Here is a 13,490-nt window from a genome sequence, read left to right as displayed (position 1 = left end):
CCTCCAATAGCAATCAGAGATGAAAGAAGAAAGATCTGCAAGGAACAACACAAAGAAGAGACTAACCTCGCAAACAGGCCAGGAAAGAAAATAAAATAAAAAAACCCCCAAGCACATTGTATCATCTCAACACTGACAAAGAAACATCCTAAGAAAACATAGTCTTTGAGACAGGCAGAGAATCCAAGATCATCTAAGGGGAGAATGAAGAAAACACCACGCAATAATAACAAAATTGTCCTAGCCACTTAACCTGAACACAGGGATTAGGCATAAGAACAGTCACTAGATGCCAAGCCCACGAATGCTCCAAGAACACATTAAGGAAGGCGCCCAGGAGAATCCACTCGGCCAGTCTCCATAGGTTTGTCAAGAAGGACACCAACATCACCTGAATTCGCAGTCCTTATCGTAAAGTAACCAACCAAACCCATAAAGATAGGTAAAAGGATGGTACCCAACAACCCTAGTTGCCAAAAACCTGGCCCAACACCGTGAAAAGGAGGACCGAAGCTATAGACTGTAGGTGAAGAGCCACCCACGCCAAATCTTTGGACAACGACCGTCTTCTCATGAAGATTGTAGATCGGACGACCGAGGGGGCGTGAGGAAAGCCACCTCTACCTTGATCGCCTACCTCAACTAAGCATCTTGCACCATAGTTGCCGTTGACTTGGAGATTGTTGGCACAATAGCAGTAGAAGACCCGCTGAAACCACCATAGTAAGACAACCACTAGAAACGCTGATGCACTGAGGAGAAAGTGAATGACGAAACCAATTCCAAATATCTGAGATAGACAACAACAAGGCTAGCACCATTGAGTCGAAGAGAGGAGTGACAGTAGCGACTCCAAGTGGAAGAAAAACGGCAACGACTCGACAAGGAAGAAAAGTGACTCGACGCTGTCAAGTCGAGGAGGGCGACGACGGATGAATGTGGATGAAAACAATCGTTGATAGATCAAGGAGGGGATGATGGCTGAACGTGAAAGACCTAAACCTTAATATTTGACGTACGGCTCTGCTCGCGTAGCGAGAGAGCGACCCCGATTATTTATTTATTTATGATCAAAGCAAGTATATCCTTTTTCACTTTGCTATTACGTCTTTTGTTTGGCTTTTCTCTTTCTTTCTTCTTTTTGGAAAGTGGCGTGTAACTTGCCACAAGAGAGTTGTCTTCTTTCTTTTCTTTTGAATTTCGTATTTCTTAAAACCAAAACACAATTTGAGAAAAATAGAGATATTTTTTTTTTTTAAAAAGGAAAAAAAAGAAGGAGAAGAAGCAAATAAGACAAGAATTTTAAATTTTAAAAAAAAAATAAACACAAAACAAACTCAATTAGACATAAATTAGGAATCCAAATTTTAAATTAACTTAGAATCCCTGGCAATTATTCAAAAATTTGGTCTCCCCTTGTAAGTGCACAAGAATGATGTAGTATAGCATTTGACAAGTCCAAGTATTGTTCTCACGAGGATTCCAAATTAATCTAATATTCGCGAATTAAGCTTGATAGATGGCCAAACAAATGGAAAGCTTCAAGTTTCCAAGACTCTAATCACAAGCCAATTACACCGGAAAGAAGAATGAAAATGAAGTCAAATAAGGTTATGCCAAAAACAGCTAAAATTTTGACTAAAACATTTCATGAAGAAAATTTGCCAATTAAAAAAGTTCCTTCAATCCTTGGTGGCCCGCATATTGGTTTTAACAATAGAGATTGTTATAACCACTTGAGAAATGTTCGATATAGACAATTGGATGGAGGTGATGCAGAATCAGTCCTTACTTACTTTAGGAAGAAGCAAGTTGAGAATCTTCAATTTTTTATGCCATTCAGTGTGATGGAAATGGAAGGGCAACTAATTTATTTTGGGTGGATGCTCGATGTCATGCATGGCATCCCACTATTTTGGAGATGTAGTCACATTTGACACAACCTATAGGACAAACAAGTTTGATATGCCATTTGTACCATTCACAGGAGTAAACCACCATTTGCAATCAATACAATTTGGATGTGCACTTTTACAAGATGAGACAGAGGTAACATTTGTGTGGTTGTTTGAGACATGGCTTGAACAATGGGAGGATGTCATCCAGTTTCCATTATTACTGATCAAGACCTGGCAATGAAAGGAGCAATTACCAAGATTTTTCCAAACACTCGCCATCGGTTACGCCTCTGGCATATTAAAAATCAATGAATGGACTATGCAATGAACTTGTGTGTAAAACATGTTATTCTAATTAATGAAATTAATCACTTCATTACAGTGAATAAACAATTTTTTTTTTTCATACACATATTACAACCAATGTTACATGTACAAATTCACAGTACGTAGACCAATGAACTCTTCCTCATTGTTGAGGCCCAAAAAATCCAGGGCTGGGTCCAAATAAATTTATGGCCCAGTGCGATACCTTACTAAGAAGAAATCCGGTGTGGGCAAGTGAAAGTTCATCATACACACTCGCACGAGTCATGATCCACATGCCATGCCAAATAAATATGTAATCTGTCACGTTAAGAGTTGAAATGAGCCTATAAAATGCACTGGCTCTATGAACCCAAGCTAATTATCTCATCAAGCATCATAGCCTTTGACCACGAGCACACCAATCGACATGCCATACCAAGTGGAAAACCATTATTTTGCACCTAGCCACGCTACAAGCTTAAGTGGGCTCAAGCCACACAAATGCCCGGGGCTTGCTGAGTGGGTTGTGGTATGGATGGTTACAAGTATTCATGAGACGCATTGATGGGCCAAGAAGTGGAAGTTTTGGGCTGCTTGGGAGCCCCAAAACTCGAGCCCATTTCTTGAGCCCAAATATGTGGGTAAGCACGAAAGAGAGAAAAGGGTAGCCCATTACCTTAGAAAATTGGCCAATCACCTTAGTAAAAATAGTCCATCACTTTAGAAAGTTGGCCCATCCTCTTAATAGACTAGCCCATCACTTTAAGGAATTACCCAAGTGACTTATAAAATATTTGAAAGTCTCCAGCACATGGCTAGAGACTTTACCACGACAGAAAAACCAAGGGATACTTGCATGTGCAGGCGGCTAGGAGCCTCCAGCACATGGCCAAAAACAAACCCAAGACAGACCATTCGAAAAACCACAGGATATTTGCATGTGCTGGCTGCTAGGAGAAAAGCACCCTTCAGACCAACGATGTTACCCATTTCTTTCTCCTACCAGCTCTTGCCATGAAATAAGGGAGGAAAGAAGAAGAGATGGTAGCCTAAGATAGGAGATTGCCACTGGAACAGCCGCGGGAAGGCTCTAGAGCTCCCAAAAATCTTGTCTCTTTGTGTTTGTCCGTTATGTTCGAAATCAGGCATATTAAAAATATTAAATGAGATCCTCAAAGTTTAAATAGTTGGAAATTAAATTTTGATGGATCAATTCTTTCTTGTGGCAAAGCTTCTGGTGGTTTTGTTATTCGAGATTCCACTGGGTATGCTAGGGTTACTGGTTCAATTCCTTAAGGTTTTACTTCAGTTCTAGAAAGTTGAAGCAACTAGTTTGAAGTGTGGGTTGTTTTGGGCACAACGAATGGGAATTAAAGTTGTACAAATTGAAGAAGATTCCAGATTTTAATCAAAGTGTTCCGTCACATATGAGAGATATTAAGGGATTAATGCAAAGCTTTTAGATTCTCCAAGCTTTTAGACACATCTATCAGGAAGTTAACATGGTGGCTGACGATCTAGCAACAATTGGTCATGTTACCAAACAAAAACAAAATGTAAACTTTCCCTTTAAAACTCATGTATGATAGGGATCCTTAGAGGATCCTCTTTGTAATTTTATTTCTTGTTTTTAAATAATAATAATAACAAATACGGAGGAGATGCAAATTTTAAGTTTTTACCAATGGATCAAATCAAAGGTTCATATTTTAAAATAAAAAATATACTATGAAGACCAAATTTTTGTATCACATTTGAGTACCACATGATGTAGGGATATCATTGCATGCCTACATGCCATGTAAGTTACGGTGCATTTGGATGAGGGAAATAAACTTGGGATTTTGACAAAAGTTAGAATTTGTAAATTGACATGAACCAATTCCCGTATTTGAATAAAAAAAACATAGAAATTTAGAAATTCCGCATGGGAAAAAATATGAAATTTGGAGATCATAAATCCCAACTTTAAATTATATCTATAAGTCGTTATTTTTAAAATCCCAAGAGAGGTTGAGTTTTTAAAATAGATAACTTTACAAATAAAGGTTAAATTCTGTGTTTTAAATCCGTCACCCAAACAAGAAACTTTACAAATTCTAGAACATTAATTTCCATCATTTTAAATTCCGTCATTTATGAAATCCTTTGTACTTTTAAATTTCCTCATCCAAACGCACGGTTAATGAATCAATCTCTTTAGAAGCTAGTTAGTTCACATCATTTGTGGTGTTCAAATACGGTACAAAAATGTGATTTCCACAGAGAGAGAGAGAGAGAGAGAGAGAGAGAGAGAGCCGAGGCATCTCTTAAACTAGAGGCAGCAAGGCAATCAAGGAAATTTAAAGGGAAAGAAATGAAACAAAACTTGAAAAACAAAACTAAAAAGAAGCTGAAAAATAGTAGCAAAGGAATATGCAAGGAGGGTAGGGGAATAAAATTAACACACTCTTGAATACATTTTGAACTGATTAATAATCCTGGTAGAAAGGAGGGCAAAGTTCCTACAAGAAAATCACTATACAAGATTTTGTATATTGGATACAACTCCCTTGACCGCTACCAGCCTTGTAATTACAGCTTTAACCTACAAGAGACCCCATTATAATAGATACAACTTCAAAACTTTATTTAACTTCTGACCAAATTTCTCTTATTTTTCTCTTCATATACAAATCCCATGCCCAATTGAACTCGTATCCAAATGCTTTATTTTTTTATTTCCAAGATTTATCGAGCGCCGCTCCATGGAACTTAATATGGGATGCATTCTTTGCTCTTCTTGAGCGCCAATCCTTCAAACTGAAGATTGAGACTTCAACTGCTCATAGTGGCTCTTAGCACGTTGAATGGCCTCCTGAAGTTCTACATACATCTTCACAGATGACTCTGCAAAGATGTTCAACTTACCACAAAACCCTGCCAAGCTTATTTGAAAATGGTCAAAACCTGAAACCCAGTCTTGAGAAACTTCATCTCTCAACATGTTAACTGCAGAATCACTACCATTATCATGTTTCCAGGATGTTAAATCTGATTGGTTAGCATCCTTCCCTTCTTTCTTTTCTTGTTGTGGTAAAAAACTGGAAGTTTCAGCTGCTAAACTCTTTATAGAATCTACCAGTTCCTTGGCAGGCGGCTTCTCAAGCTTCTCAAGCTTCTCCAACCAGAGACCACAGGTGACATATATTGGAGGGCCCCAGTACCGAAAGGGGATTTCTTGTGGCCTCCTTTTCTTTTTGGAAGCCTTCTGTGGAAAAGAGACACATTTTAAAAGCCAGCCATCTATAGACTTCAGATAAGACTTTTGAGCACCAAACCACTTCATAAAACTTGACGATAGAGAGCTGAGTTCATCTTCAAGAAGGATGGTAATCTGACGACGTGATTCTGACTGTACAGAGAATTTGGTGTTGCCATTGTTGTAAGCTATCGAGATTATGTGAAACTGAAGCTTGTGACATTCAAGCATCACCTCCCACATCCGACTTAACCTACAATTTTGTACAAAGAACAGAGCAAATGAAGCCCAAAAGTGAAGCACAAAAGTGAAGCACTCATAATAATCACATCAAGGATATATGTCCACATTTAACTTAAAAAGTATTAAATTCTTCCATCAGAGTACTACACATAATTATCACTAATTCTTTTTCAATCAATCACTTACAATTACATATACTTTTCTCAACTCACAAATCTTTTTTTTTTTGGTCGAAATTCTCAACTCACCAAATTTTATTTATTTTTTTGTCGAAATTCTCAACTCACTAGTTCAATTACTCAAGATATATGTCTACATTTAACTAAAACGTCTTTTATTATAGAGACTAACTATAAGCGGTAATTATAACTCAATGCAAAGTGTTTTGCCTGACCTGTTATATTTTCGTCATAAATACATTATTTTACGATGTTTACATATTTAATTGCTGCATTATGGATTGATTTAGCACTTCCTAAAGTTTCACCGCAAACGTACTTATGGATTTTTTTATGAGTTATGATTGTATAATAATATTATGTAAAATTGACCCAACAATTTAGACTAACGTAAATGTGCCGTAATATGTGCATGTGGAAAATGAAACACACTAAGGGTCTCAATCTTACACATAGACATGATTATCCCACCAAAGTCATGTGAATCTCATTTGTTCGCACTCCAGTTGAAATATCCCATTGTTTAATGTTCCCACAGTATTTCACCAAACATATAATCTGGATCAAATAGTTAAAGGGCCGGCTTGGTAACACTATTGTTTTTAGTTTTTATTTTTCAGTAAAAGATAGAGAAGAAATGCACCGGAGAAAAGGATGAGAAAGAAGGAAGGAGGAAGGGGGAGGGAAGGGATGGATGAGGGGAAAATGCACACAGAACAATAGCGCCTATATGAAAACTGAAAACAGAAACCTAAAGCAATTCCAAATAGTTTTCCCATCCTATGTCACGTTCAACTTAATTTGTATGGGTTCTTAAGAACAGCCATGAGAAAAGGAAAAAAAAGAAGAATTAATTGACATAAAAATTCTCTTCTTTTTTGCATCTAGTTTTACATAAATATACCCAATTCCAAGTTTCATTGGCTTCCAAAATTGAGTTTCTAGGACGTATAATAAAGCACTAGCAAATAGGAACATACAAAATACATACCCCTCAATCAACTCTTCAAGTTGTGGCTGGAGCTCATTGTCTCGTAAGTCCTCAATCCTCTTTGATATAGAGTGAATTCTGTGAATAGCAACTCTGATCCTAGAATGCAGATCCTTGACAACAGCACGAGTTTTATCAATTTTTTGAGAAGTTTCTCCTTTTGATTCTAGTTCCCTTAAAATCTTACACTTTACGTCGTAATCCCTTCTAACCATCTCACTAGCCTGAAAAAACAGTTGTACACATTCATATAAATTAACATAAGTACCCATATACTCTTTATATAATGCTAGATCAACTTACAACCTAAGATTTTAAGGTGAGAAATCTGAGGGTTTACAAAAAGTGATGCAGATATGTTTTTTAGTTTCAGATCAGAAATGCCAACACCATAAAAACAAGTTCCACATCCTTCTGCATATCTGAAATTTCCGATTTCTTTTTTTTTTTCAACAGTTGGCAGTAAAAGTACAAAAGGTAGAGACTGACATCTTGACACTACGCGCATTATGAGTAGGCATCAATCTATAAGGGCATCAAAACAACAAGCACAAAGGGGAAGCCCAAATAGCTTAGTTTCTACAGTAATTCTAGTTATAACATGATTTTTCAGTAACATTCCCATTGACTATATCACATCAATGTTTTGCTTCTAAGCTATCAAATTTCCTTTTTTGTCTTTCCCTCCTCCCCCAACCCCCCCTCCCAAGTTGCTGGGTAAGTTAGAAGTGCCTAATGCCAGAAATGTGTAGTTGTAAAATGGGTGAGTACATCTCCACACTCAGCATGTGGAAGTATACTAAATAAAGGGCTGAACTTTCATTTTTGTAACAATGAATGACTTCATGGTTCAATAGCATATCCAGTTATAGATTACCTCGTTCCACTAAATTTGATCCCTATGACGAGTTTGAACATGAAGAGAAGCAGGAACATAAATGAAATGAAGACTCCATGAAATTCTAAATAATAAGATGGTTAAACTAATCTCAGTAATGAAATTGCCATAAAGCATATTTATGCATCTATTTCGTGATCATTTTTTATAACAATTTTAGTGAAAAAAACCATAACAATACCATCAACCATAGAACAGTAAATTCGATGACGACAATGATGATTACAAATGCCATTACTACTGTTATTAATCGACAGTACCTTGACCTCATCATAAAGCTTCCTCTCCCATGCATATAATCTATCCAAGGTTGAGGCATGACTGCCTGAATTCATGCAGAAGTTATCAAAGAGGTTACCAGTAAGATCCTCAATATCATCTCTTGAGTTTGCCCCTAAAGGATTCCTCGATGAAGAGGACCGAGATGATGTCGTCCTGTGCCAAGTTAAGTACTTCACAGCAGTTTGAGGAGGCTCTGTGGAATTAAGGAAAGAATCAGTACCGAAATCAAGATACCAATATCAAGAGTTACCTTAAATGATTTCACAAGATATTAGTATGCATACAATTTTGTTCTCCTAGATACATCTTTTACCTAAAATGTTCCCATACACACGCATGCAGGCGCTCAAACATTTCAATAATAGAAACCTCTAAGTTCGCCACAATTTGCTTCTTAAATAAAACTTTTGGTGGTTTACTCTTCTCTAATCTAAACATGCCAGTTTTTAGTTGTACAAGACTAGTTTTCCTGAAAAGCACGGCCAACTTGTGCATGGCACTCTGCCTAGTTGCTAGACTTGATAAACATGAACACGTATGAACTGGATAAACTAGTTTTGTACTTACTTAACATAGAATTTTCATACCACTCAAATAGAAGTGAAATGAAATACTTTCACAAGTTAGTTAAAAACCCTTGCAAACACATAGCACGAGGTTCTACAAATTGCAATAATTTAAACACAAAAAAAAAAAAAAACAGAACAGGACACACATCAATCACATTGTTCTTTATATCTATTCAACTACATAATTACATCTTTGCACTGAAAATTACAATTTGCCAAAACAGTTATCGAGAATACCATGTAGCATAGACTTATGGATATAAATAACAGAATTATGCATCATCCATAGTTATTTTTTTGAAAAGACACATAACAGAACCATTCTCGCACTAAACCCATGTTGGTTAAAAACCAATGTCTGTGTCATGCATTTGTGACATGAAAAATAAAATGAGAAGCTTAAAGAACAAGACCTACCTTCCTGAACTTGACTTGGGTCTTCACCACAGGAGAAACAAGCCTTCAGGAATGTAGATGAAATTGATCCACCTGCTACAGTAGAAATCCTAGTGTTCATAACTTTCACCAAAAGAAAACAAACTTCCAATGGTCTATAGTAATAGGAAATTATTTCAAAATATTTTAGAATATCCATTCTTTTTTCAATCTTATATGTGCCGTGATTTAAATCTATGAGCTCCACTAAAGCAGGAGATGTTTACTGGAGTGTTCATAACATTCCAGAAACTCTTGATTGTACTTTATTCACAGAATAAATCATCCTTGGATAATTAAAACAAGCTTAAATAGTTCCACTAAAATACTAGAGAGAGATAGATCTTACTTTCTTTTGCCGGAAATAGCGGACGGAAATGAAACTTATTTGCTTCAAGCATTCTGGGAATTTCTTTACCGGACTCGAAAGCTTTTATAAAGAGAACTTCAATATCTTTCATGCTTGAAAAAAAATCTTTTGGGGCAACCTTACTTTCAATACAATCTTCTTTAACTGGTGTTCTATTTGAGTCAGTTTCAACTGCAAATACTGAGGATGTGGCTCTTAATGGTGACAAATCAGGAGAGTTACTTTTCTCCCCATTCAGTAACTCAGTTTCTGAAGTTACACTTTCTGCAGAAGGCATTGTGGGTGAAGCGCTAGCTTCAACATGATCATGTACTCTATTAAGGTTTTCAAAACTTCTAACTAGAGTATCTGTAGCAGGCTCATCAAATTCATCTTCAGAATCTTCAGATTCTTCCCTCCCTAAAAAAGAAACCTTCTCTTCTTCATCTTCCAGCTCAGGAATTCCCTCCTCTTCCCTAAGTCTTCTCATATCATCATTATTTTCAAACACCTGGTTCACTCCCTTCCCTTCTTGAAAAGAAAACTGATGGTCAATTGGGTGAAAGAAATCGAAGTAATCCCATGGTGGAGTTTGAGGTGGGTGTGAAGAAGCTTCAAATGGTGATACTTCAGGTTTTTCAGCGGAGCGAGGCGTGGTATTCTGTGGGGTGCTCGAGGAGGTTACTGTTGCAGTAACAGGCGTAGGAGGTTTTTCTTCTACCTTCTTAGAAAAGCTACCCCTGAATTTCATATGATTTACGCGAAATCGGGTAGAATTTGGAGGAGATGGAGATGGAGAAAAAGTTTCAGCTGCATCAATGCGTTGTGACACAGATGGAGAAGAAAAAGAGAAGTGAGAAAGGGACTTCTCAGTTTGAACAAGAGGCTCTGGCGTTGCGTTAGTGGAAGTGTACAAGGAAGACTCAATGGGAGCACCAGGATCGACAAATTTCCTAAGAGCGGTTCCCGTATTCTTTAGTGATTGAATATACATAAGATGAGCTGCTGCTAGTGAGCACCTTCCATCAAGTGCCTGCTTAACATATTTCTTCCTTTCTCGACATAGCTGTAGGGCCTTATCTTCCTCTACTTTAGAGTTTGCAGCCCCCATATCAGCAGATCTGGCCTAAATTCCTCTAATTACATCAACAGGACATAAGATTCCTCCTGAAACTCAATTTAATAGAGTTATCAAAAAATGCGAAATACATGCAATGCTGAGAATTCTTCAAGAAAACAAAATCGTTTGAAACACATACTAGCACAAGATGTAAATTATGTTCATTTAGTAGCACCCCTTAAATCAAAGAGAATAAAAGAAATTTAAAGATAGATAAACAAAAGCATGCCCACCCCCGCCTTCTTTTTGTGAAAGAAATGCAAATTTATTACGGAATTCCTAGCCAACAGGAAAAACTAACAAAAGAAAACTGAGGGACAGAGTACAACATAAGAGAAATCAGCTTCTACATATCCAACTCAGGAAACGATCACATAGTCAAAATTACAACCCTTACCGAAAAAGAAAAAAAACCTCTGGAGACATTATAGATTATAAGTATATGAAGTAATCAAGAAAATTCCACATGCCAACCTCAATGAATAGAAACACATGTAAGAGATAAGCTAAAGAAATGGGGCAACATCACCAACACCAGCTATAACAACAGCAAGAGAAGGAAATATTGGTTCAAGCTCGAGTTAATCGAGACAATGGATGTGGAGATAACAGAAGTTATAAAACCCTTAAGCAATTTCTCTTTCCCTCGTTAACCAGAGTATCCAAAAGGGACGGAATCTCTGCATATTCAAAAGCACTTAACAAAAGCCAAGCAAAGCAAATGAATTGGCCCATTAAAAGATATGGAGGTTTGAAATTCCCATGTAAATAACTTCTCACATCTCAAAACCAATCCCAAAGACCAACTCCGTTAGTTCTAAGTCACTACTAACCTTGATTTTTCTTTATCTGAATTCAAGCGGAAAACCCACCAGAAGAGAGAGCTCAGAAGAAACCCCAATTGAGAGATTCAATTTTTGCAACAAAGTAGATCAAATTGAAGGCCTTGGTCCTGGAGTTTGTAAAACGCAATCACAGCCTCTGCAGTTGAACACACACAGAAACAATTAGACTATTAAAACCAAACAGCCAAAGTCAAACAAACGAAGCAATATTCATAACTATAAGACACACACACAAAAAACCCATCTCAGTCTCACAAACCAACAATCGAAGAAATCAGAAACGAAGAACTGAACCCAAATTCAGTACCCACGAGAAAGAAGAAGCAGAATTGTACAAGAGCAGTGAAAACCAAAACTAAGCATAGACAAAAAAAAAAAAGAGTAGAGGAGGAATTTTGAGTGTACCTGAGAATTGAAGTGACGCAGAGGGCGTCGAATGATAGCTTGGATTTCAGAGCACAACAGAGACGTGTGAGAGCAGAGTGTATGAGTTTCAGAGAAAATAAATAAAATTCAGAGAATTCCTTTTTTTCCTTCTTTTAGTAATTAATAAGAGGCAGAGCGAGTGAAAAAGAGAGAGAGAGAAAGAGAAAAAAAAAATAGAAAGATAATAAAAAGTGTTTTTCAGAAAGAGAAGTCCAGAAAAACGAATCTGCCGCCGCTGCTGCCTCCATGCAAAAGGGATTACACAAAGACAACAGATCAGTGTGGATTGTGGACCCCACTTACTACCCTTAACATTTTTTTTTAGTTTTTAAATATTTATTTATTTAATTATATAAAACCTTCCTATGAGATCTGGACCTGGCGTTCCAAAAGAAAACAAGTCATTAAAAAGTCGGCTAAAAATAAACCTATCAGCAGATGCGCGTTGCGTGAGACCTAAGCACCTCGCTGCTTGGTGTCACTCTTATCCTACGTGTATCCCTGTCAGCGCTATCAAATGAATACAACTTCCTTTACAACAAAAGGCTGACACACACTAAAGTAAGGAAATTTTGGTTTTTTTTAAAAAAATACAGACAAGATTTTAAATGAATATAATTTACAAAAAAGAAGACTCGAACTTGAATGCAAAGAGTTGGATTCGGTACCGCGACCAATTTAGTCTAAGAGAAGTAATGGGTGGGAGCAAAATACCATTGCACCCATTTTCACATTTGTGTTTAGGTTTTTTTTATTTTATTTATAGTATTCTCTAAGGAGGGGGAATTATATTTGGTTGCCTCAAGATTATCTCCTACATGAATCGAATACGGGTACACTTGAGTGGAGGAGAGAGATTGGCCACTTTTCCACTGTGGTGCCACCTGTGCGCATTTGTATTTATGTTGATAGATGGAGATTTGGTGAAAACTATATTGGGGATAATTAATGGTATTAATATTGGTGATAGTGTCATAATATTTGGGTTATTTTGTTGATATTTTTATTATGAAAAGTATTTTGAATACTTCTCAGAGAGCGGCGATTATTTTGAATACTTGAGAATCAAGATCGAATCTTTTGAATACTTGGGATGCAATGAGGAGGAAAGATCATGATCACGACTTGATCACCAAGTAAGTTGACTCCCCTCTACAAATAAGAGGAGCTACAACGTTGACATCTCTCTCTTAAAACAATGACTCAAAACACAACGTTCCTCAGTCAAAATTCTAATCTACAATTAAAAATTATATAATGAATGAATAATTAAAAACGTTAGAAAATAACAAAAGATAATTAAAAACCCCTCTTTCGAACAAAAAAAAAAAAAAAAAACCACCAGCACTCCAACCCCTCCAACCCCTCCTTCCCCAGCCTCCCTATCCGCAAAACAAAAATCTCGATTAGCTGAGCAGTGATGATTAACAGAGAGAGGGAAAGGAAGAACGCAGAGGGGAGAGAGAGAGAGAGAGTAGAGAGCAAAGGGGAGAGAGAACAGAGGGAGACGGTGGGGAGGTGGAGGGATAGCTGCAGATTTTTTATTATTATAAAGTTTTAATCTTTTTTTTTTCTCTAAAATACTTATTTTTTTTTTAAACCCATGTGTCGTTATCTTATTGGATATGTGGAGTCCATATATGTGCCATGTAAGCAATTTAATAGAAAATTGAACAGCAGGACCAACTTGATGTACGAAAAGTAA

General features: G+C 36.9%; 1 protein-coding gene across 3 annotated transcripts; it reads right to left on the bottom strand.

Annotated features, from left to right (window-relative positions):
* Positions 1 to 4,634: 4,634 nt before the first annotated feature.
* Positions 4,635 to 12,035, bottom strand: LOC110773156 (bZIP transcription factor (DUF630 and DUF632)). Of its 3 annotated transcripts, none has more exons than XM_088254882.1 (7): positions 11,765 to 12,035; positions 11,348 to 11,495; positions 9,395 to 10,561; positions 9,028 to 9,102; positions 8,020 to 8,234; positions 6,862 to 7,085; positions 4,635 to 5,701 (listed from the first exon to the last, which is right to left on the bottom strand). In XM_088254882.1, exons 3-7 carry the CDS (start codon positions 10,503 to 10,505, stop codon positions 5,005 to 5,007), a joined length of 2,322 nt encoding a protein of 773 aa, XP_088111008.1. In that variant the 5' UTR covers positions 10,506 to 10,561; positions 11,348 to 11,495; positions 11,765 to 12,035; the 3' UTR covers positions 4,635 to 5,004. The 3 variants fall into 3 exon arrangements, with proteins under 3 accessions (XP_088111008.1, XP_088111010.1, XP_088111009.1); XM_088254884.1 differs by having other exon boundaries at positions 9,028 to 9,099; positions 11,765 to 12,034; XM_088254883.1 differs by lacking the exon at positions 11,765 to 12,035 and adding an exon at positions 11,667 to 11,687.
* Positions 12,036 to 13,490: the final 1,455 nt, after the last annotated feature.

Source organism: Prunus avium, chromosome 6 (genome assembly GCF_965620075.1).
Source record: "Prunus avium chromosome 6, drPruAviu1.hap1.1, whole genome shotgun sequence".
NCBI classification, from domain to species: Eukaryota; Viridiplantae; Streptophyta; class Magnoliopsida; order Rosales; family Rosaceae; genus Prunus; species Prunus avium.
The sequence above is the reverse complement of the archived record's forward strand: the minus strand, read 5'-3'. Positions and strand labels throughout refer to the sequence as shown.

Coding starts and splice junctions, on each gene's coding strand:
- LOC110773156 (XM_088254882.1), bottom strand. CDS start 10,505: ATGGGGGCTGCAAACTCTAAAGTAGAGGAAGATAAGGCCCTACAGCTA. Junction 9,103..9,394: donor GCTATTTCCGGCAAAAGAAA/GTAAGATCTATC, acceptor TTTCTACTGTAG/CAGGTGGATCAATTTCATCT. Junction 8,235..9,027: donor CCCAAGTCAAGTTCAGGAAG/GTAGGTCTTGTT, acceptor TTAATTCCACAG/AGCCTCCTCAAACTGCTGTG.